The sequence below is a fragment of the Curcuma longa genome, chromosome 11 (assembly GCF_044706935.1).
Source record: "Curcuma longa cultivar G26 ecotype Majalengka, Jawa Barat chromosome 11, ITB_CL_G26_1.1, whole genome shotgun sequence".
Classification (NCBI taxonomy): domain Eukaryota; kingdom Viridiplantae; phylum Streptophyta; class Magnoliopsida; order Zingiberales; family Zingiberaceae; genus Curcuma; species Curcuma longa.
In genome coordinates this window covers 20,121,093-20,146,166 of record NC_133871.1, presented here as the reverse complement: position 1 = coordinate 20,146,166, position 25,074 = coordinate 20,121,093, and the positions used below count along the sequence as shown (strand labels likewise).

The window sequence follows — 25,074 nt, the reverse complement described above, 5'->3', positions numbered from 1 at the left end:
ACATCGGTTTTAAAATGTTGTTATAGCTTCCAAAACCGTTGTTGAAAGCGCAAATAGACAACGGTTTTTAAACCGTTGTCGTAGTCTTCAAAAACCGTTGTTGAAAGCGCACATAGACATCGGTTTTTAAAACCGTTGTCGTAGTCTTCAAAAACCGTTGTTAAAAGCGCACATAGACAACGGTTTAAAACCGTTGTTGTATCCTCCAAAAACTGTTGTCGTAGTCTCCAATCAACCTCTCAAAGACAACGAAAATATACAACGGTTTTAAATTGTTGTTATAGCTTCCAAAACCGTTGTTGAAAGCGCAAATAGACATCGGTTTTAAAATGTTGTTATAGCTTCCAAAACCGTTGTTGAAAGCGCAAATAGACAACGGTTTTTAAACCGTTGTCGTAGTCTTCAAAAACCGTTGTTGAAAGCGCACATAGACATCGGTTTTTAAAACCGTTGTTGTAGCCTCCAAAAATCGTTGTCGTAGGCTCTAACCGATGTCTCAAAGACATCGGTTTTTGTTAAAACCGTTGTTAAAAAGTAAAAGACATCGGTTTTGACATAAAACCGATGTCTTTTGAGTGTTGTTAAAGACCGATTTTCTTGTAGTGGATCATCATATCTGTAGGATTGAAGGGCTCCTAAATGGCTAATAAAATAACTGCAAATGCATATTTCTCTTAGCTTTCATGAATGGGAATAGTGGTGAGATCATTGTTAATTACAACGTGGGGAAGTCCCCAGATTGTTGTTGAAAGTCGAAGGTATACGATACAAAACAACTAGAGACTAGAAAAATAAAAAACTCATTCCATACTCTCAAAGTTTTTAAAGCTTTGAGAGTATGGAATAATGCATGAATAAAACTGAAATTACTTGTTAGTAATTTCAGTTTTATTCAAAACTGAAATTATGCATGAATAAAGCTTTTAAAGATTATATTACTTTAGTATGATAAGAATGAAGATGAGTATGCATTGGCTTGGTGATTATCAAATTATTCACAGTAGAACTCATTGTGAAATAAAGATGCATGAGTTCGCGGAGGCTGCTATATTAGAACATTTACTAAGAGCATGAGTACCAACTGGAAAACATTCATGAATGCCTTCACATTAAAACATTGAAGTAATTGAGTACCAACTGGTCTGGACACTCCTTTATCAAGAGGGTGAGCTTCACATTAAATACGACGAGCTTTAAGAGCAAATGGTTCATAGAGAATGAGTGTGTCGCAAATGGTGGCATCACGGAGAATGAGTGTGTCGTAAAGAGGATCCATCCCTGTCTTTGCAAACACATAATTAGTTAATATGTTTTTTTTTATAAATTTATGTTGGTGATAAACTAAAGTATGTGATAGATTTTTTTTTTTAAGACAATGCAATTGATTTATTTAAAATAACAATATAGATGATAATTTTAGCAATTGTGCATCAATGAAATTGATTTATAAGTCAAGCATAATATATTTATTGTGTAAATGCTAGCAATATCGTAAAAATTTAATGAGGGCGGTGATTATACAATACACTTCACCTTTTAGTCCTACACAGTATCAGAATTAAACGGAATATATACTTAACATAGCTACTTTCCAACCTTGATGATGGCTAAAATTCTAGTAATAGGTGAACGAACTATACACACCTATTAAGTTTAAGAATATTACTCTGAGATGACAGATAGTTGTATAGAAGATGAAGCCAATCCGGAATAGTTGGAACGTAAAGTATGCTGCTGATCATGTAGTTCTTCTTCTCCAGAAGAGGAGAATTCTAATTCTCTCAGATTTGGCTCCTGTGAGGAAAAGAAAGGCTTGGGTGGCATCTGTAGCTCATTCACGTCTCCTTCAAGCATCTCCACCACACGGCTCATGGATGGCCGGCTAGTTGACTTTATTTGGATGCACCAAAGTCCCACCGTGCACAACTTTCTCTCCATTTCACTAATTACAATCTCATCAATCTCATGGATGCTCTGGGTTGCCTGCTGTTGAACAAGCTTGTCGTAGATCCAAGAAGGATAATAAACCTGACTGGTGTTCTCAGCTCGCACATCTGCATTATGTCTCCCGCCGGCCATCTCCATTAGCAGCATTCCGAAGCTGTAGACATCCGACTTGTCTGATATGATCCCAAAGTTTCTCGATATCAGCTCGGGTGCTATGTATCCTATCGTGCCTCTAGTCACGCTCATGGATATTAAGTTCTTATCCTTTGGGTACAATTTTGCGAGCCCAAAGTCTGAAATCTTAGGAATGAAGTTGCGATCCAGGAGGATGTTGTGGGGCTTGATGTCGAAGTGCAAAATTTGCATGTCGCAGCCTTGATGGAGGTAGTCGATGCCTCTAGCGATGCCCAGGGCCACCTCATGGAGCTTCTCCACAGTGAACGTGTTTCTCCTGTCGGCAGAGAAGATGTACTTGTCCAGCGAGCCATTGGGCATGTACTCGTAGATGAGTGCTCTCTTTGATCCCTCGGAGCAAAACCCAACCAAACGCACAACGTTGATGTGGTGAATCCTGCCAATCGTGGAGACCTCGCTGATGAAGTCTTCTCCGTGGAACTTGGAGCTGCCGACAAGCATCTTGACCGCGACAGGGAATTTACCAAGAATGTATCCTTTGAACACGGAACCAAAGCCGCCTTGGCCTAGTTTTTCTCTGAAGTGACTCGTCATGGCTACGATGTCGCTGTAGGCGTAGCGTGTAGGAGTTAGACTTTGCTGGATTTGCAGAAACTTTTCGACTGAGTCGATGGGCTTTCTTGTCTTCCAATAATTGTACGCGAGGAATGCATAAATTACTAGAGGTGCAATCACAAATCTGCCGACTGTAGTAACAAGCGAATAGCGAACAAGAAACTAGTAGTTATGCAATTGGAATGGAAAATCAATGAAGTAAAAGCTTACCATACCTAGCAGACAAAGAGCTATATCTAGTGCAAGGACTAAGACCACTGTGAAACCGAAGATAACGTGATTATGATTGCGAGCGCTCTCCTCCCAGTAAACGCAAAATAAAAGATTTAATTCGGCGAAGAGGGAATAAGCTATCCTGAAATTCACGTTGATGGAGGAATCATATACAGATGACCTGCACCAGCAATTGAATTTTGTAAGAAAAGAGTGAAATACATATATAATAAAGTTAATTAAACGTTATTTTCCGTTCCTACCAACTTTCTTTCCAACATTGCTCGAAAATGTTAAAGGGTGTGAAATCCCATTGAACCAAGACTCCTTTCGCCAGGAGTTCAAATACATCCATGTCTCTGTAATCTGGGTCAACTGGAAATAAGTTAACGAATCTACATGAGTTCTTGAGGTTGCGTATTGCATATGCATCATCGCTGACGATTGCATATTTAGCCGAGTTATTCTCGCCAGTAAGACAATGGATGGGCTTGTAAAGATCGCTATGAATTTCCTGTTTGCAGCTCATAAAACTAGCCCATCTTCCAGACAGATTAAGTCTAAGCCATTCTGCATATGTACGTGTACGTGAACTATATCCCATGAACCCACTATCTTCCCCGAACAACCAAAGGGGCATTTTGCTGCTGAAAAGTGAATTTAGGGGGAAGGGTGCACTGGGAAGAACGCATTTATTAGAACCAGCTGTGGCATAACCGGCATAGACGAGCCTGAAGCTCGATTCATTATATGATATCTGGGTGACCAGGTACTTGTCTGTAGATGACAAGTTATGCAAGACTGCATCTTTTCCTGATTCGCAGATGAGCTCAAACTCTGGCTTACCGCACCACCACGGGTCGCCTTGTAGGCGGAACGGGTAGTGGATATCGTCGAGGACACCGCAAGAGGAGGAAGCGCAGCTTTTATTTTGAGATCTGCCGAGCACTCCACTTGTAAGAGTACTGGTGATGAAGAATAAGAGGAGAAGAGAAGTGAAGAAGAATGTCAGTGTAGTTGTAGATCTTTCCATGATCTCTCTCCCTCTGTATAATTGTGTTGGTGCTCGATTGGTATCGATGCTTTAAATTAAAAGGGCGGCACTTTGTTCCACATTTGATCTGGAAACGCGGGGCTCACATGGATTCTTATCCGTCAAAGTCAACTGGTACTTACTGAGCAAGTCTTATAATCTTGACTCGTTGACTTAGAAAGTTAGCAAACATTGATAATGAATTTGGTTCGTAGATAAATAAATTCATAAAAATATTTTTAAAAAACATATAAAGATCAGAAACCCCACCAAAAATAAATTTACAAAATCCAAAATTAAAAACACTACTAAGTTTAAAATTCCAAAATTGATTTCAAAACATTTTGTTTTGAAAATTTTAAAATAGATGAACATCCTTCAATCATAAAACAACTATCACGAGATTATAAAATTTTATAATAAATTTTGAAAGCACACAAAAAAGTGGAAAATTTCTTTCAAAACATTAGTTATTTTGGAACAAAATGTATTAAAAAAATAAAAAAAACTCTAAAAAAATAAATTTGAATAAAAAAACTAAAAATAATTTTTTTGTACTTGCTAAGAACTTGTATCCAATGTTTAGAAAACAATGTGATTTTAAAATATTATTGCAAAAATCTAATAATATTTTAGAATCTACACAAATAATTGAACCAAGTTGCAAGGACTTGACTTGGAGTTGCAAAAAATAAATTATCAAAATAGTCATTAAATTGACATATATAAACTCTGAAAATGATCGAACAATTTCTGATTTTGTCTAAATAAATTACATTGGTGCAATCTTTAAGCACCTCTTTTCGGTTCTTGAGCTTTCAAATGAGTTCTTGACTTCTTTTTTTGCTGGCCCAAAATATCAAACCTTTAAATACATATTCATGGTCTTAACTTATGTTCGTTTTAAAAGTTGAAAATTTAAATGCCGCTTGTTGATCTCTATTTATATATATTGGTTGGTTAATGCATTAACTCTCTCACCTATGGAATTGGAGAAGTTGAACAGAAATCATTGAAATTAAAAGAATAAATTGTAGAAGTGATATATGGTTGATGAACATAGAGGAATTATTCATCTTGGGCAAATCACCAGCCTAAAGTGACAATGGTGGCTTAGTGGACTAAGAATTTCTAGCTATTAGATCATCATATCTGTAGGATTGAAGGGCTCCTAAATGGCTAATAAAATAACTGCAAATGCATATTTCTCTTAGCTTTCATGAATGGGAATAGTGGTGAGATCATTGTTACATGGTGGGGAAGTCCCAGATTGTTGTTGGAAGTCGAAGGTATACAATACAAAACAACTAGAGACTAGAAAAATAAAAAACTCATTCCATACTCTCAAAGTTTTTAAAGATTATATTACTTTAGTATGATAAGAATGAAGATGAGGATGCATTGGCTTGGTGATTATCAAATAATTCACAGAACTCATTGTGAAATAGAGATGCATGAGTTCGGAGGCTGCTATTAGAACATTTACTAAGAGCATGAGTACCAACTGGTAAACATTCATGAATGGCTTCACATTAAAACATTGAAGTTGGGTACCAACTGGTCTGGACACTCATTTATCAAGAGGGTGAGCTTCACATTAAATACTACGAGCTTTAAGACACTACAACAATTTAGTAATTTAGCGACAAAATAAATTCGTCGCTAATCTAAATATTTCGTCGCTAACCTAATTTTGCGACGATAATTTTTCGTCGCTAGTATCGTCGCTATAGGGGTGTCGCAAAAGATAGTTAGCGACGAATTTTAACAAATTCGTCGCTAATATTAGCGGCGAAATAATAATCGTTGCTAATCAAAAAATATCGTCGCTAATATTAGCGACGAAATATTATAAATTGTCGCTAACTTTAGCGACGTAATAGAACGTATTCGTCGTTAAGATTAGCGACGATTAAATATTAATTCATCACGAACATATGGAAATCGTAACTTAGCCACGAATAAAGCTGTATTTTGTCGCTAAATAAACCCAAAATGCTAAGTTAGCGACGAATTATGGTGAATTCGTCGCTAACCATATTGTTAGTGACGAATCATCCCCTTTTCGTCGCTAATCTTCGTGCACCTGTAACCCGAATTTCCAGATTATTACAGAATTCACAACAGAACACAGATACAACAGAACACAGAATTCACAAACAGTTAACATTCACAGTTAACATCACAGAATTCACAGTTAACAGCAGATAACATCACAGAATTCACAAATCATCACAGAATTCACAATCATCACAAAATAACACATTTTATCACATCACATGCAGTTAACATAATCAGAAAACATTCACATCCAGTACATTAGTTTTTGATCCAAACAGAAGTTTGATATACAAAATATAAATAAACACAAGTCAGAAGTTGTTGATATTACATCTCATCAATTATAAGTTGATCCAATGCAGTCTAGTCATCATAAACGTTGAGCTTTGTATCCAAGACTTGCTTCCCACGCATAGCATACATGTCTCTGAAGTGAAACTCTGAAATGGTAGAAATATGATACAGAGAGTTGATCTTTAATTAACATAAACTAAAACTAGAAGGACTAGTTTGGTATGATAAAGAGAAATGGCAGAAAGATGATAAAAAGAAATGGCAGATTAATTAACAAAAATCTGATACAGAGAAATGGCAGAAATCTGATACAGAGAAGCTAGATGCAGTTTGGTATGATAATAAATCATCTATTAAACAAACAATATCAGAATTTTCTAATGAAGGACTAGACCATGCTAAGGTTAGAAGGATGATTCATTTGTATTTTCTAATTCATAATTCCATCTATTTTCTTGCAGCTGTTTTTATTTATATTTCCTTTCATCAAGCAGCAAAGAAGTACATATGACAGAGCCACATCCTGAAGGTAACTACATATTTATTTACGAAATGCAAACCTGGCATGCTGCCTTTAGTATTTTTTTTAACATTCTAATGATCCTATGTTAAATCAGGTGCAGGTATTGTTCTTTGCATAGAGAAGGCACTTTCAGAATCAGGAGTATCTAGAGAAGATGTTAACTGTATCTAAATAAATTCTAGTTATAATGATTCTGTAATCTCCATGGTTATAAAAATTGGCTAATTAGACTAGATTTAACGTACCATCACAACCTAAGGTGGAGGGGGAGGTGGAGCTGAAGAAGAATCATGGATCAAAGATTGTAGCGCTCCAGGTGCCAACCGATTAAGAATTTGTTCAAATATATCTTGTCTGAATTTTATTGCTTGCAACTGATCCTAGGTGCTTGCTAACTGAAGTCGGGTGGTCGCTAACTCTGCTTCTGTGTCTTCAAGTCTTTCACGCAATGCTGCATTAGTGCTTCTAGATGAGGAGGTGGCATCTGAAGAAGTGGACCTAACTGGCTTTGGCCCACTTCCAAGTCCTCTAATATAGCCAGAGCGTGTACCAGGACTTTATCACAAACTGTATCCGCAATTTGTACTGCATCGATGTCATTTCCTGAAGTTTCTTGTGTCTGAACATATTCATCACGCAGTCTCATCATATAAATATGTTATGAACATTTTCAAACATAATCAATCATTTCTATAAGTATCGAAGTTTCATCCATAAATAAGTTAGCATTGCCTAACTTGATTTTTTTTTTTTTGCTACATCTAAAGGGGTTTATGAGTTTTATTTGGATGCCTAACTAATGTTTCATGATGTTGTGCAAGACTTGGTAGGATGCACATAAAGCTTACGAAACTTGTGACTACATGTTCAATTTCTACTTTTTATGCAACCAACACATCCTAACCAATTTATACAACACATCCTAACCAATTTATGCAACCAAATCAGATTCTAACCAATTTCTGCAACCAAATCAGATTATAGAAAAAAATTCACCTCAAATCAGGTTGAATCCCTTCTGAAAAAACTTCAAATCAGGTTGAAGCCTTCCGAATCAGTTCAAGAAATCAGCAACATAGCATTTCCGCAGAGCAACTAGACAAAATAAGTAGTTTACAAAATAGGTCAGATCGGCCGAACACAAACGTTTCCGGATCCCACCGAAACCCTCAATCAACATGACTCCAATCGACTGAAAATCAACCTTAAATCCACCTACCAAAGCTTCCTCAGTTCCAGCTCGCCTTCAGCTCCGCTCCAGCCGCGATATCGCGTTGAGGAAGATGGTTGCGCGGCGATGGGGAAGAAATCGGATTAGGGCTTTAGTCGGAGGCGGCGGATGGCGGAGCCGGCGGCGTGTGTAATAGAGCAGGCGGCGGATGGCGGAGGCGGCGGACGGCGGAGGGGTCGGAGAAGTCGGAGGAGTGCGCGCCGAGAAGGAAAGGGTCGCGGGATGGGATCGGGGAGTGCGCGCCGAGAAGTGTCGCGGGATGGGATCGAGGTTAGGGCTTTAGGCGAAGGTTAGCGGCGAAAGTAGATTTTCGTCGCTAATATTAACGTTTAGCGACGGAAACACCATTTTCGTCGCAAAAAAATGGGCTAACCACAGTTTTTATTCTTTTCGCCGATAAATGTTAACGACGAAAATCAATTTTCGCCTCAAAAAAATAATTTAGCGACGAATTGACAACTTTCGTCGCTAATATTTAGGGACGAAATAGTATTTTCGTCGTAAAATGGTTGTTTTAGCGACGAAAATTTTTTTCGTCGCAAATATTTCCATTAGCAACGAAAATAAAATTCGTCGCTAATATTTCGTCGCTATTTTTATAGTTTCTTGTAGTGAAACAAACTTTTGAATGTCATAAATTTTGACTCTGATATCAGAATGGAACGATCTTTAGTGTGAAACGAAGCTCGTTCAGATATGTATCTTTTTACTCAAATTGATTTAACTGATTATGTGTATTAATAGTCGATTGATTTGGATCAGAATCGAACACAAGCAAATCGAATCAACTAATCAGGGTAATCAGTCGACTGATTAAGGTAATCAATTGACTGGTGCTATTTTAGAAGTATATAGAAATAAATCGTTTCGATTGATTGACAAATCAGTTAACTAATATTTGAAAATCAACAAAATCAGACAAATTTTAGAAGGTTCAGAAGTCATTATTTAGTCGTTGACCAAATCAATTGATTGATAGGCGAAAATCAACTTTAATATTAACTAAATAAGTAGAATTTTGCTTGAAGAAGATGAAATCAATTTTTAGGGGTTTGAGGATAAAGTGCTGCTATATTTCCATACTAATAAGAGGTTATTCTAATCAACAAGAAATTATCTAAAACAAGATCTTATTTGTAAAGATGTTTTTGTTTTTATTTGTATTCCTAAATTCTTACAGTTTCAGCAGTTGATTATCTTTCTTATTAGTCAACTGCCTAATCGACTATCCATGAATAGAAGTAGTTTACTTGCTGACAATTCAGTTTGAGTTGACTATCTAATTAACTCAATCATCAATTGATTGAAAAAATTTTTTAGTCGATTAAAACCTTGACTTCAAGCACATCTAAAATCAAGTTCTCACCTAAGTCAAGTCTACCCAAAACCAAATCTCTAGATCACTTATAGATACTTGTCTCACTTAGGTTTCCTTGCCAGAGACCCATGCCTCGGGTTTTTTTTTGTCTTGTCAAGAGGTCTTACTTCTAGAAGTTTCGAGTTATCCTTGTCTATCTAGTATAGGTCAATTTTGACGTACTATGATTTCATTATTGAACAGGGTCAATTAAGTTTGACTCACCAAGACTTCCACATGATCAACGTCAGTTCAATCTTGACCTACCAAAACTTTCACTAATTTAGTCTTAGGTCAATCTTCACCGATAAAACTTCCACTTGTCTAGAGACCACTTCTTGATATTTTCATTTATTTAACATCCAATTAAACTTGATCAATCAGAACTTCATTTACTTATTTAACATTTAATCAGTCTTGATTTACTAAGATTTGTTAATTTCTTATTAGACTTTTATTTATCAACTCTTTATTAGTATTTTATGCCGGCCGCGTTTCCGACCAAATTGCATCGGATTCCGACTACAATTCGGTCGGAATCCAATGCCGACCGACGCGTCAGCGAGCGGCACGTCGATCGCACCCGGTCCGGCGGTGGCCGGACGGTGCGGTGGTAGCAGCGGTGAGTCGCGGGTGGAACACTCCGCATTTGGACGATCAGATCTGCGCACGATCTGTGATGGACGATGGATCAGAAGGAACTCACGAGCGCGCACGAAGGAGGCGCTTAGAAGATCATTTCTATATATATATATATATATATATATATATATATATATATATATATATATATATATATATATGCGTGCGTGACGGGTTCGTGCGTGTCCGTGAGCGACACGCGATCCATCGTCCATCACGCGATTGGGCGTCAGATTTCGGACCGTCCAAATATGGGAATACATAGTGTTCCGCCTGATCGACCGTCCCGTTCCTACTCGACACGTCGCCGGCAGTCGCCCGCCGGCCCCGGTCTGATCGGAATCCGGCGGTCGACTGGCAGGCACCACCTTCTGGCCGGTTAAGACCCGGACTCCGATCAAATTTCGATAGCAATCGAGCACGCGCGCATTGTCGACCGTGATCGGGTCGGATTCCAGCCAAATCGCGATCGGAGACCGGTTGAGGAAGGACCGATGTGCGACGCCGATCCTTCCTCGACCGGTCTTCGACCGCGATTTAATCGGAATCCGGCCCGATCGCGGTCGGCAATGGCCGTGCCATTGCCGACCGCGTGATTTGGCTGTTTCCGATCAAATTACGTCGGATTCTGGTCACTATCTTGTCGGAATCTGACGTTGGACGAAGCTCCGACGAGCAGCATGTCGATCGCACCTGATCCGACGATCGACAGTAGTCGGAAGGTGCGGCGAGGCCGACAGCAACGACGATGTCGCTCACAGACGCTCATGAATCCGTCATCCAGTATATCAAATATATATATATATATAACGATCTTTTTAATATTAAAAAACAAAGAGTACCCTTTAATGATTTGATAAAAGAAAAAAAGTTTTCGTTTCTGCTTAATAATTAGACAACGACACGATGTGGTGGTCGTCACAGGCCACCACTCACAGAACTCGCCATGTGAAGCCTTCGCAGAGCGCTCGTCATCATATGCAGCTAGCAAAGCACAAAATCGACGAAGTAAAGCGATAAGCAAAGCTCCAAACAAAACCGCAGCAGCAGCAGCAGTAGCACGTATCGCCCACATGTACAGCACTGTGCATGGCTGGTAGTAACTCAGACCAAAGCGCCCTTCACGCCTCCCCTCTAAAGCCCCAGTTAAAAAAAAAAGAAAAAAAAAAAGCTGCTGCTGCAGCTGCACGCCCAAACAAACCTCACCACCACAAAGTCGCACGGCGCTTTGCATCTTTTTGCACAGAAAAGTTGTCCGACGTTATACAAAGAACAACACAAACAGCAGCGCTGGCTGGCCTCTGCATGGGCTTGGGTCGCATGAGATGAGGGGCATGCATGATGTACAAATCAAGGCAATGTTGACTCACAACAGCATAGATTTTAGCTGCTGCGTTGTGTTTATGCCCGGCTGAGACAGTCAGATTGCGTCTCATGCAGTGGTAATAATTAAGATGATGATGATGGATTTGTGTTGAGCACCATAAAAGCGGCAATAAAGCGAGCGATGGTGGAGGCCAGAAGCCAAAATGATGGGCTTGGGGAACAGGGAATTTAGCAGCACTGAGATTTAATCTCTCTCTGTTTTTTTTTTTTTTTTTTGGTGTGTGTGTGTGGGGGAAAAATAAAGGCGAGATTGAGAGGGTTCAGGTGGTAGAGGCTTGAGAGGAAGGAACGTGCTGCTCTATTTGAGCAGATCCAGATCCAGCGCTGTATCAATTTATATGCTCTTTTCCCCAGGAGTAAAAAAAAATTGAAATTTTGAAGTTAAAAGCAGAGGACAGAGGCGTCACTGCAGCAGGGGAATCAACGCTAAGACTTGCCTGCGCCGGGAGGAGCAGCAGGCGACGGTTGCGTCCCTGCCGGAGAGTTTTGCTCCGTTAGTGGTCAACTGAGTTCCTCGTCCTTGAACTTGTTGAAGTTCTGGTGAGCTTTTCCTCTCTCTCTCTCTCTTTCTCTTTCTCTCTGTGTTTTTCGTAAAGCCTGCGCTTTTACTGCTTCCTTTGCTGTTCTGAGACGAGCGAGAGGTTTTGAAGGTGAGCGGGCGGTTCGATGGACGTGTACGAGGCGACGCGGGTGGTGTTGGCGAGGATACAGAGCTTGGATGCGGAGAACGCGGCCAAGATCATGGGCTACATCTTGATCCAGGAGCAAGGTGACAAGGAGATGATCCGCCTCGCCTTCGGTCCCGATGTCCTCCTTCAGTCCGTCGTCCTCAAGGCCCGCAATGACCTCGGCCTCCCTGGCTCGCCGCTTGCAGCCTCTGCTCCTCCAACGCCGTCCCCTTTTAGCCTCCTCGCGCGCCAGAACTCCTCCTCCCGCTTCTCCTCCCTCGGCGGCGTCTCTTCGCCAACCTCGTTCGCTTCGCCGTCCGGATTCTTAGGCTCAGGCAGAGGCCTGGATGAGCTGCAGGGCACCGAAGAGATCCTCAGTCCCAACGGCGCCGGTAAGCCGCTCGTGGAAGAGTTCCAGCTTCAGGATCAGCTCTCCTTCCTCAGCGACGCTGCCGCCTGTCCTAATCCCGAACATCCCCTCCCTATTGGCCCCAAATCTACTGGCGATGGAGGCGATCTCTTTTATCCCGATGTTTTATGCCGCAGCCCTAGCGGCGTCGGAGACGATCTCTTCTACCCCGACGTGTTAGGCCGTAGCCCTAGCAGCGGGAGCGACAGTTCGCTGTTTCCTTACAGGTTCGGATGGGGGACCAACGGGAACCACCATCGTCGTAGCTGGTCCGCCGCCGACCTCCTTCTCCGTTCTGATGCCGTGGCCGGCGGGTTCGGTTGGAAGCCCTGCCTCTACTTTGCGAAAGGTTACTGCAAAGACGGCCCCGAGTGCCGATTCCTCCACGGCGATGAGACCATCGCCGCAGCGGAGCATCAGCGCCAGGTGCTGCTGCTGCGGTCGATGAGCCAGAGGATTGGCCGCGCATCGCAGCTCACAGCGTCCGCCTTCCCGTACTCGCCGTTGGGTTCGCTGCCATCTTCACCGTCGTCGACGAGCAAATCTCTCGACTTCTTGCTCCAGCAGCAAAATGACAACCAAAGGTAGCAACTTTCCGCCAGTTTTGTGCAATTTGAAAAAGAAATGGTATATATACATCGTGGCTTTCAACAGGGCGGCGGCCGCCGCAGCTCTGCTGCGATCAAGGATGGAAAGAAGCGATATTGCAGGGATGATCAATCCAGGCTCGAGACAGATCTATTTAACGTTCCCCGCAGACAGCACTTTTACTGAAGAAGATGTCTCCAACTACTTCAGGTTTCTCCTTATCAAATCTATAAATGCAGATTGATTTGTTGCCGAGTGCCAGGATTTCTATGACCCTAATCTGTTGCAATTTATGTTGTTGAAATTCCAAAGCATCTACGGGCCAGTACAGGATGTGAGGATCCCATATCAGCAAAAGAGAATGTTTGGTTTTGTAACCTTCATCTACCCCGAAACAGTGAAGGTTATCTTGGCAAAAGGAAATCCTCATTTTGTCTGCGATGCTCGAGTTCTTGTCAAGCCTTACAAGGAGAAAGGCAAAGTCCTTGACAAGTGCAGGCACTCTTCCTCCCTCTCCCTAACTACACATTGTTTCCGTGTTTCAAGAATGTTGCGTTCTGATGATCTAATACTTCGTCCAGGAAGCAGCAACAGAATGAAAGGGGGAATTTTCTGGCTGCACAACTCCCACTGGTCTGGAATCTAGAGGAGATCCTTATGACCTTCAACCGCTGGGTTAGGCTTCAGACTGTTGGTTCTGCTTTGTTCCTTGTTGCAATCAGTTGACGCTTGATCTCGATGCAATGGCAGGAGCGAGGATGTTGTACAACAATAGCAGCCAGGAGCTGCTGCGAAGGAAGCTCGAGGAGCAACAGCAAGCTTTGGAGCTGCAGCGGGCCATTGAGCTGCAAGCAAGAAGACTGATGAATCTCCAGCTCCTTGACCTCAAGAATCGTAGTCTCTCCTCCTCGGCCGCTCCAGCCTCCATCAACCCTCCTACCATATCAGCCCCATTTATAACTATACCTACAACTGATTCGAGTAGCAAAGGTAGCAGCAGCAGTAGCCAAGAACACTCTCCAATTGCAGGTGAGCTTTGCAAGTGAACTATCACACATTACTTTTGTTACTTCTTCAGATGATGAAGTACTATTACCTCTTGCATTTTAGGTGCAGAGCAGAACACAAACACTTCTAATGGCTTCTCAAAGGCGGTCAATTCTAGCAACAAGAAGGAATCTGTCGATGAGGCTAATCCCAATCAAGATAGTGATTCCCATGAAAGGTATACATACAGCCATCAGTTTTTTCAACTGTGTTCATCAAGAACGAATTTTGATCCCATTTGTTTGTTTGTCTGCAAAACATGGACGCAGTGCTGCCGAGCACAACTTGCCCGATAGTCCCTTCGCTTCGCCCACCAAGTCGTCAATCGCACTGGAGGTCGATGCTTTCTCACATGCTGCGGCAACTCAAGCCGATAACAGCGGCAAAGACTTCCCGCTTGCCGTGCCACCCTCATCAACCTTTGAGATGCCCTCCTACAAATCTTGTGTATTGGCCATGCATATCCGAAGTCTGTAGACATCCTTCTTGTACTTTGCCATAGATACTAAAGTTTGAATCCGCTATGCAATTGCTAGGTTCTCCAGATCATGGAGCTATGGGGATGCGTGCCTCTGGTCACGCTCATGGATATTAAGTTCTTATCCTTTGGGTACAATTTTGCGAGCCCAAAGTCTGAAATCTTGGGAATGAAGTTGCGATCCAGGAGGATGTTGTGGGGCTTGATGTCGAAGTGCAAAATTTGCATGTCGCAGCCTTGATGGAGGTAGTCGATGCCTCTAGCGATGCCCAGGGCCACCTCATGGAGCTTCTCCACAGTGAACGTGTTTCTCCTGTCTGCAGAGAAAATGTACTTGTCCAGCGAGCCATTGGGCATGTACTCGTAGATGAGTGCTCTCTTTGATCCCTCGGAGCAAAACCCAACCAAACGCACAACGTTGATGTGGTGAATCCTGCCAATCGTGGAGACCTCGCTGATGAAGTCTTCGCCGTGGAACTTGGAGCTGCCGACAAGCATCTTGACCGCGACAGGGAATTTACCAAGAATGTATCCTTTGAACACAGAACCAAAGCCGCCTTGGCCTAGTTTTTCTCTGAAGTGACTCGTCATGGCTATGATGTCGCTGTAGGCGTAGCGTGTAGGAGTTAGACTTTGCTGGATTTGCAGAAACTTTTCGACTGAGTCGATGGGCTTTCTTGTCTTCCAATAATTGTACGCGAGGAATGCATAAATTACTAGAGGTGCAATCACAAATCTGCCAACTGTGGTAACAGGCGAATGGCGAACAATAAACTAGTAGTTATGCAATTGGAATGGAAAATCAATGAAGTAAAAGCATACCATACCTAGCAGACAAAGAGCTATATCTAGTGCAAGGACTAAGACCACTGTGAAACCGAAGATAACGTGATTATGATTGCGATCGCTCTCCTCCCCGTAAACGCAAAATAAAAGACGTAATTCGGCGACGAGGGAATAAGCTATCATGGAATTCACGTTGAGGGAGGAATCATATACATATGACCTGCACCAGCAATTGAATTTTGTAAGAAAAGTGTGAAATACATATATAATAAAGTTAATTAAACGTTATTTTCCGTTCCTACCAACTGTGTTTCCAACATTGCTCGAAAATGTTAAAGGGTGTGAAATCCCATCGAACCAAGACTCCTTTCGCCAGGAGTTCAAATACATCCATGTCTCTGTAATCTGGGTCAACTGGAAATAAGTTAACGAATCTACATGAGTTCTTCAGGTTGCGTATTGCATATGCATCGCGGCCGACGATTACATATGTGGCCGAGTTATTCTCGCCAGTAAGACAATGGATGGGCTTGTAAAGATCGCTATGAATTTCCTGTTTGCAGCTCATAAAACTAGCCCATCTTCCAAACATATTTATAAGTCTAAGCCATTCTGCATTTGTAAGTTTAAGCGAACTATATCCCTTGAACCAAAGGAACATTTTTCTGCTGAAAAGTGAATTCAGGGGGAAGGGTGCACTGGGAAGAACGCATTTATTAGAACCAGCTGTGGCATAACCGGCATAGACGAGCCTGAAGCTCGATTCTTTATATGATATCTGTGTGACCAGGTACTTGTCTGTAGATGACAAGTTATGCAAGACTGCATCTTTTCCTGATTCGCAGATGAGCTCAAACTCTGGCTTACCGCACCACCACGGGTCGCCTTGTAGGCGGAACGGGTAGTGGATATCGTCGAGGACACCGCAAGAGGAGGAAGCGCAGCTTTTATTTTGAGATCTGCCGAGCACTCCAGTTGTAAGAGTGGTGAGGAAGAAGAATAAGAGAAGAGAAGTGAAGAAGAATGCCATTGTAGTTGTAGATCTTTCCATGATCTCTCTCCCTCTCTATAATTGCGTTGGTGCTCGATCACATGTATTCTTATCCGTGAAATTAAGTCAACTAGTAATTACCTAGCAAGTTTTCTGATCTTGGCTCGTGGACTTAGGAAGCTTGAAAACAATTGACAATGAATAAAAGCTTGGACTATTTAGCAGCTCTTGATCACAAATTGCCTCAGTTTATTCATTTAATCTGATTAACTCGATCATCTCGATCGATTTGTTTAATTCTATGACGACATCAACTTATTTATTTATCCATTAATATAATTCGGTCAATCTATTATTCCACTTGTCCATCTAAATCATCTAGTGCAATCGACTAACCTACCCTACACGGAAAAGTATATACTACATCATTTGGAAGAAAACATGCTGAATCATTCAATTTTCATGAGCGATTCCAAATCAAATCATCAACAATAAAAAATAAATAAAAAATGTTTAGAAAACTCTCAAATGTAATTTTAAAAAAATGAAAAAGCTTCATTTTTTCAAAAACACAAGGAAATTCATAAAAATATTTTTAAATTAAAAAACATATAAAGATCAGAAAATCCACCAAAAATAAATTTACATAAATCCAAAATTAAAAACAGTAAGTTAAAAATTTTCCAAAATTGATTTTAAAACATTTTGTTTTGAAAATTTTAAAATAGATGAAAATCCTTTAATGAATAAAACAACTATCACGAGATCATAAAATTTTATAATAAATTTTGAAAGCACACAAAAAAAGTGGAAAATTTCTTTCAAAACATTAGTTATTTTGGAACAAAATGTATTAAAAAAATAATAAAAACTCTAAAAAATTAAATTTGAATAAAAAACTAAAAATAATTTTTTTGTACTTGCTAAGAACTTGTATCCAATGTTTAGAAAACAATGTGATTTTAAAATATTATTGCAAAAATCTAATAATATTTTAGAATCTACACAAATAATTGAACCAAGTTGCAACGACTTGACTTGGAGTTGCAAAAAATAAATTATCAAAATGGTCATTAAATTGACATATATAAACTCTGAAAATGATCGAACAATTTCTGATTTTGTCTAAATAAATGACATTGGTGCAATCTTTAAGCACCTCTTTTCGGTTCTTGAGCTTTCAAATGAGTTCTTGACTTTTTTTTGCTGGCCCAAAATATCAAACCTTTAAATACATATTCATGGTCTTAACTTATGTTCGTTTTAAAAGTTGAAAATTTAAATGCCTCTTGTTGATCTCTATTTATATATATTGGTAGGTTAATGCATTAACTCTCTCACCTATGGAATTGGAGAAGTTGAACAGAAATCATTGAAATTAAAAGAATAAATTGTAGAAGTGATATATGGTTGATGAACATAGAGAAACTATTCATCTTGGGCAAATCACCAGCCTAAAGTGACAATGGTGGCTTAGTGGACTAAGAATTTTTAGCTTTTAGATCATCATATCTGTAGGATTGAAGGGCTCCTAAATGGATAATAAAATAACTGCAAATGTATATTTCTCTTAGCTTTCATGAATGGGAATAGTGGTGAGATCATTGTTACATGGGGGGATTTTGTTGGAAGTCATATGCTCAAGTCAAAAAATTTTTAAAAAAAAACATTTCATACTCTCAAAGTAAAATATTAGTTTGTCCGAAGTTTCAGTCTAAGGCCGAAACTGTACCATTTTGATATTGTGTCATATGGCTACTCCACACGCTCCAACACATCTCAAGATCAACTCGAATGAAATGAGTTCTAATTTTATAATTTGGTATCACTTAGCTTGTTTATGTCCGACTATAAACTTATATCAATCAAAAAGTCAATTTAATGAAATTTTTAGAGTAACAAATTGTAAAAATATATCAAGCTTATGATTTAATGCCCCGAGTTACACTAGCAGATTGTTGTCTGTACAGGTAAAGTTGGGTGCCAAAGCTCTTTGGAAAGTAACTACTGGTAAAGCTTTTAAAATAGGAAAGATTAGCAATTTCCACAGTTATTCAAAACTGAAGTTATGCATGAATAAAGCTTTTGAAGATTATATTACTTGTTAATATGATAAGAGCGAAGACGAGTATGCATCGGCTTGGTGATTATCGAGTTATTCACAGAACTCATTGTGAAATAGAGATGCATGAGTTCAATCGGAGGCTGCTATTAGAACATTTACTAAGAGCATGAGTACCAACTGGTAAACATTCATGAATGCCTTCACATTAAAACATTGAAGTAATTGAGTACCAACTGGTCTGGACACTCCTTTATCAAGAGGGTGAGCTTCACATTAAATACGACGAGCTTTAAGAGCAAATGGTTCATAGAGAATGAGTGTGTCGCAAATGGTGGCATCACGGAGAATGAGTGTGTCGTAAAGAGGATCCATCCCTGTCTTTGCAAACACATAATTAGTTAATATGTTTTTTTTATAAATTTATGTTGGTGATAAACTAAAGTATGTGATAGATTTTTTTTTAAGACAATGCAATTGATTTATTTAAAATAACAATATAGATGATAATTTTAGCAATTGTGCATCAATGAAATTGATTTATAAGTCAAGCATAATATATTTATTGTGTAAATGCTAGCAATATCGTAAAAATTTAATGAGGGCGGTGATTATACAATACACTTCACCTTTTAGTCCTACACACAGTATCAGAATTAAACGGAATACTTATTAACATAGCTACTTTCCAACCTTGATGATGGCTAAAATTCTAGTAATAGGTGAACGAACTATATACACCTATTAAGTTTAAGAATATTACTCTGAGATGACAGATAGTTGTATAGAAGATGAAGCCAATCCGGAATAGTTGGAACGTAAAGTATGCTGCTGATCATGTAGTTCTTCTTCTCCAGAAGAGGAGAATTCTAATTCTCTCAGATTTGGCTCTAGTGAGGAAAAGAAAGGCTTGGGTGGCATCTGTAGCTCATTCACGTCTCCTTCAAGCATCTCCACCACACGGCTCATGGATGGCCGGCTAGTTGACTTTATTTGGATGCACCAAAGTCCCACCGTGCACAACTTTCTCTCCATTTCACTAATTACAATCTCATCAATCTCATGGATGCTCTGGGTTGCCTGCTGTTGAACAAGCTTGTCGTAGATCCAAGAAGGATAATAAACCTGGCTGGTGTTCTCAGCTCGCACATCTGCATTATGTCTCCCGCCGGCCATCTCCATTAGCAGCATTCCGAAGCTGTAGACATCCGACTTGTCTGATATGATCCCAAAGTTTCTCGATATCAGCTCGGGTGCTATGTATCCTATCGTGCCTCTGGTCACGCTCATGGATATTAAGTTCTTATCCTTTGGGTACAATTTTGCGAGCCCAAAGTCTGAAATCTTAGGAATGAAGTTGCGATCCAGGAGGATGTTGTGGGGCTTGATGTCGAAGTGCAAAATTTGCATGTCGCAGCCTTGATGGAGGTAGTCGATGCCTCTAGCGATGCCCAGGGCCACCTCATGGAGCTTCTCCACAGTGAACGTGTTTCTCCTGTCGGCAGAGAAGATGTACTTGTCCAGCGAGCCATTGGGCATGTACTCGTAGATGAGTGCTCTCTTTGATCCCTCGGAGCAAAACCCAACCAAACGCACAACGTTGATGTGGTGAATCCTGCCAATCGTGGAGACCTCGCTGATGAAGTCTTCTCCGTGGAACTTGGAGCTGCCGACAAGCATCTTGACCGCGACAGGGAATTTACCAAGAATGTATCCTTTGAACACGGAACCAAAGCCGCCTTGGCCTAGTTTTTCTCTGAAGTGACTCGTCATGGCTATGATGTCGCTGTAGGCGTAGCGTGTAGGAGTTAGACTTTGCTGGATTTGCAGAAACTTTTCGACTGAGTCGATGGGCTTTCTTGTCTTCCAATAATTGTACGCGAGGAATGCATAAATTACTAGAGGTGCAATCACAAATCTGCCAACTGTGGTAACAGCGAATAGCGAACAAGAAACTAGTAGTTATGCAATTGGAATGGAAAATCAATGAAGTAAAAGCATACCATACCTAGCAGACAAAGAGCTATATCTAGTGCAAGGACTAAGACCACTGTGAAACCGAAGATAACGTGATTATGATTGCGAGCGCTCTCCTCCACGTAAACGCAAAATAAAAGACGTAATTCGGCGACGAGGGAATAAGCTATCCTGTAATTCACGTTGATGGAGGAATCATATACATATGACCTGCACCAGCAATTGAATTTTGTAAGAAAAGTGTGAAATACATATATAATAAAGTTAATTAAACGTTATTTTCCGTTCCTACCAACTTTCTTTCCAACATTGCTCGAAAATGTTAAAGGCTGTGAAATCCCATCGAACCAAGACTCCTTTCGCCAGGAGTTCAAATACATCCATGTCTCTGTAATCTGGGTCAACTGGAAATAAGTTAACGAATCTACATGAGTTCTTGAGGTTGCGTATTGCATATGCATCGTCGCCGACGATTGCATATGTAGCCGAGTTATTCTCGCCAGTAAGACAATGGATGGGCTTGTAAAGATCGCTATGAATTTCCTGTTTGCAGCTCATAAAACTAGCCCATCTTCCAAACAGCAGATAAAGTCTAAGCCATTCTGCATATGTACGTCTAGGTGGAACCAACTATATCCCCCGAACAACCGAAGGAACATTTTTCTGCTGAAAAGTGAATTTAGGGGGAAGGGTGCACTGGGAAGAACGCATTTATTAGAACCAGCTGTGGCATAACCGGCATAGACGAGCCTGAAGCTCGATTCATTATATGATATCTGGGTGACCAGGTACTTGTCTGTAGATGACAAGTTATGCAAGACTGCATCTTTTCCTGATTCGCAGATGAGCTCAAACTCTGGCTTACCGCACCACCATGGGTCGCCTTGTAGGCGGAACGGGTAGTGGATATCGTCGAGGACACCGCAAGAGGAGGAAGCGCAGCTTTTATTTTGAGATCTGCCGAGCACTCCACTTGTAAGAGTACTGGTGAGGAAAATTAAGAGCAGAACAGAAGTGGAGAAGAATGCCACTGTAGTTGTAGATCTTTCCATGATCTCTCTCCCTCTCTGTAATTGTGTTGGTGTTCGATTGGTATCGATGCTTTAAATTAAAAGGGCGACATACAGTTTACTTCATGACGTGACAAGGATCCGTGGCGCAATTTGTTCCACATTTGATCTGGAAACGAAGGGCTCACATTGATTCTTATCCGTCAAAGTCAACTAGAAATTAGCGAGCAAGTCTTCTGATCTTGACTCGTGGACTTAGGAAGCTAGAAAATATTGGCAATAGATTTGATTCGTAGACAAGTAAATTCACAAAAATATTTTTAAAAACATATAAAGATCAGAAAACCCATCAAAAATAAATTTAGAAAATCCAAGATTAAAAACAGTAAGTTTAAAATTTTCCAAATTTGATTTTAAAACATTTTGTTTTTGAAATTTTAAAATAGATGAAAATCCTTTAATCATAAAACAACTATCACGAGATCATAAAATTTGATAATAAATTTTGAAAGCACACAAAAAAGTGGAAAATTTCTTTCAAAACATTAGTTATTTTGAAAAAAAAATGTTTAATTTTTTTTTTAAAAACTCTAAAAAATTAAATTTGAATAAAAAACTAAAAATAAAAATAAAATTTTGTAAGGACTTGTATCCAATGTTTAGACAACAATGTGATTTTAAAATATTATTGCAAAAATCTAATAATATTTTAGAATCTACACAATAATTGAACCAAGTTGCAACGACTTGACTTGGGGTTGCAAAAAAAGAATTATCACAATGGTCGTTAAATTGACATATATATAAACTCTGAAAATGATCGAACAATTTCTGATTTTGTCTAAATAAATGACATTGGTGCAATCTTTAAGCACCCCTTTTCGGTTCTTGAGCTTTCGAATGAGTTCTTGGACATTTTTTGCTAGCCAAAATATCAAACCTTTATTCATGGTCTTAGCTTATGTTCATTTTAAAAGTTGAAAATTCAAATGCCTCTTGCTGATCTCTATTTTTATTCACATATATATTGGTCAAAAATATCTTAAATATAATCCAATTAATTAACTTAAAGTGCCATGACCTCATAACTAAACAAATTAAGTACATCTTAAATGGGTGACACTACTCATCATTTAACACACTAACACATTTTAAATAGAAGAAACATTAATTTAAATACATATTCATTGATATTCAATATAGTACATATATTTATATATAACTTATCAGTAAGATAGACAATTATAAATTTATATATTTGTAAATGGATAATGAATTGAACCTATGGAAGACAAAGAACAAACTGGAGCTGCCATTTGGGGCTTCTCAGGCCACACAGGTACTTGAGCTAATGCTTAAGTTTAATTTTCTCATTAAAAAAATGGAATTTTCAATAAAATAAACCCAGAAAAAGTTCCCACTTATCTCTAGTGGGCATCCATGAGTTCTTCATGGATTGGAGGTCCAATTGTGAGATTGGAGACTTGGATTTGCGCCGCCCATTAATGCACTAATGTCTTAATCACGTTGACTAAAGGATAAGGATCTGGCTAAGATCCGACAAAGTCAACTCAATCTTCATATGTTGTTTATTTACCTCGTTTTTTGAGATGCTCTACAAAATAAGGGCCAGACAAGATTATGAAGGTCTGTTAATTAGAAAAAAATTAATGAGATTTGGTGAGAAATATTCACGAGCTAATAGTTATTTGAAGAATTTTCTTTCATATCAGGGATTTTTAATGGGTCATAATTTTTTTTATTCTTACCAAATTCCTGCTCTTGAAAATCAATGGTCAGTTCAATACTTTGCTTGCTAAATAAACCTTTGAAGGAGTCTTGCTAAATAAACATCAGAGATTGAATTTGAGGTATTGACCCGTCTTGAACCGTAAAATAAACCCGGTCTATTCACTGAACCGCCGGTTGGTTTCTATAAATGTCCGCCCGGAAGGGAACGTCCTTGCAGTCTCGCGCAGGAGCAGAGCAGCGGCGGGGTATGGCGAACGGGTTGCTCGACGCCATCGTCGCCCTCGTGGCATCGTGGTCGCGCCACGTGTCGCACGCCACCAGGAAGTTATCAGGCCGCCGCAAGAAGAGGGACAAGGGAAAGGAGAGCTTCTCCGACGGGGTCGACACCGAGGAGGACGACGGCGTGTGGCGGCGCGAGATTCTGATGGGAGAGAAGTGCCAGCCGCTGGACTTTTCAGGCGCCATCTACTACGACGCCGACGGCCGGCGGCTGCAGGAGGTGCCCACACCGCGCTCACCGATGAGGACCCCGTTGCCGTCCTTGGCTGCGAGAAGTCCGGTCGCCGCCGGCTGCTGAGCAGCGCTGTTACCGCGCCTTCCTCTGTGTTTTCCCCCTCCTGTTTATCTTTGATCTGCTTGTGAGTTTTCTTGTTTTTGGGTGTATCTAAATGAATTAAAAGGATCGATCGATGGCTTGAATTTTGATAAGTGGGTTGACATGGCAGTATGAAGATGTGCTGAGCTTGAAGATAAAATAAAATTGATGGAAATTGGATTTATTGTCTTTTTTAATAATAAAACAAAAAAAAAAACCTTGCCTCTTCTCGATCAAAACCTATCGAATAGAAGACGAAAACATGATCCTTCTCACTTCGCCTTTTAATATGCAATTTAATCAAAGCCTTGAAAAGTAAGTTCGTCTTGACTTTAAGAAATTAAAAAAAAAAAGGAGGAGAATTCTTGCATGAATGAGTTTTCCAGAATAAAAGTATTCAGCATGCAGGAGTAACGTGTATCATCCCATGAAATGACACATTAGAGCAAGATTCATCATGTAAGGAGTAAAAATATACTTTCAACGATTCAATCTCAAATCTTTTTTTAAAGAAATAAATGAAATTAGCATAAGAGATCCATTTGATTGGATGATGTAGATAGCATAAGTTTTTTATTCTTTAAATAAAAAAAACAAAGAAAAAAACCGTATATTTTCTTATTTATTTTCAAGGCAGTGGTCAAGACAACCTTGATTAACCAATAGAATAGTGCCGAGTGGTCTGCAGTGCAATCTGACATTAGCGTTGACTTTTAGCTAGATATTGCGGCTGGTCCGCCCCCCGTTTACCTGTTCAGAGTTTGCTTAATTTGATAGCTTTTCAACGTATGAATCCATGCGGCCCAATTTAACTGTATTTTATTCTCCATTTCCTCCAGTTTTTCGATCTCGGTATTTTCCTTCCCCTGCATATTTCGGTGCTCGTCTAGTTTCAAGGCCTTTAATGCAAACCTGACACGTTTGACTGCTTGTTTCATAAAACGCTAGACTTAAAGCAATGTTGACCACGCTGAATGACTCGAAATAGTCAAAACGTTGAACATTCGTTGCCCACTCGACTTATTACTAAGTCGTCCCTTTGAAAATCATCTTCATTTATTATCTCTGAGAGCAAGTTGAGCCAATAAGCTGAATTCCCATCCTCTGAATCAGAGATGCAGTTGAGATTGAAATACCTTCATCTTGTATCGATTATAGAATAGGCGTTGACATTCCAATTTCTAGCAGACATTTTGTCTTACCGACATCTTTTACAGTTGGAAAGTTGATTTCAGAAGTAAGCCTGCGTCAAGTTCATCATTTACTTACCTCGT

General features: G+C 39.9%; 4 protein-coding genes and 1 pseudogene across 4 annotated transcripts in view; 2 read left to right on the top strand and 3 right to left on the bottom strand.

The window, feature by feature from the left end:
- Positions 1 to 23,913, top strand: part of LOC141840832 (uncharacterized) — a 44,547-nt gene extending 20,634 nt beyond the window's left edge. The window contains exon 2 of the mRNA XM_074728908.1: positions 23,433 to 23,913. Coding sequence (XP_074585009.1) covers positions 23,453 to 23,782 — 330 coding nt within the window. The 5' untranslated portion in view covers positions 23,433 to 23,452 and the 3' untranslated portion in view covers positions 23,783 to 23,913. The remainder of the gene's footprint in view (positions 1 to 23,432) is intronic.
- Positions 1,625 to 9,317, bottom strand: LOC141838367 (LEAF RUST 10 DISEASE-RESISTANCE LOCUS RECEPTOR-LIKE PROTEIN KINASE-like 2.5). The gene is made up of 4 exons (XM_074725816.1): positions 9,307 to 9,317; positions 3,174 to 3,956; positions 2,913 to 3,091; positions 1,625 to 2,828 (listed from the first exon to the last, which is right to left on the bottom strand). Exons 2-4 carry the CDS (start codon positions 3,941 to 3,943, stop codon positions 1,663 to 1,665), a joined length of 2,115 nt encoding a protein of 704 aa, XP_074581917.1. The 5' UTR covers positions 3,944 to 3,956; positions 9,307 to 9,317; the 3' UTR covers positions 1,625 to 1,662.
- LOC141837305 (zinc finger CCCH domain-containing protein 22-like) lies at positions 11,681 to 14,626 on the top strand (annotated as a pseudogene).
- Positions 14,682 to 16,473, bottom strand: LOC141837304 (LEAF RUST 10 DISEASE-RESISTANCE LOCUS RECEPTOR-LIKE PROTEIN KINASE-like 2.7). The gene is made up of 3 exons (XM_074724732.1): positions 15,716 to 16,473; positions 15,455 to 15,633; positions 14,682 to 15,370 (listed from the first exon to the last, which is right to left on the bottom strand). The coding sequence occupies exons 1-3, from the start codon at positions 16,462 to 16,464 to the stop codon at positions 14,682 to 14,684; spliced, it is 1,617 nt and encodes a 538-aa protein (XP_074580833.1). The 5' UTR covers positions 16,465 to 16,473.
- LOC141840828 (putative receptor-like protein kinase At5g20050) lies at positions 19,034 to 21,495 on the bottom strand. Its single transcript, XM_074728905.1, has 4 exons — positions 21,089 to 21,495; positions 20,736 to 21,035; positions 20,475 to 20,653; positions 19,034 to 20,391 (listed from the first exon to the last, which is right to left on the bottom strand). The coding sequence occupies exons 1-4, from the start codon at positions 21,493 to 21,495 to the stop codon at positions 19,226 to 19,228; spliced, it is 2,052 nt and encodes a 683-aa protein (XP_074585006.1). The 3' UTR covers positions 19,034 to 19,225.
- Positions 23,914 to 25,074: the final 1,161 nt, after the last annotated feature.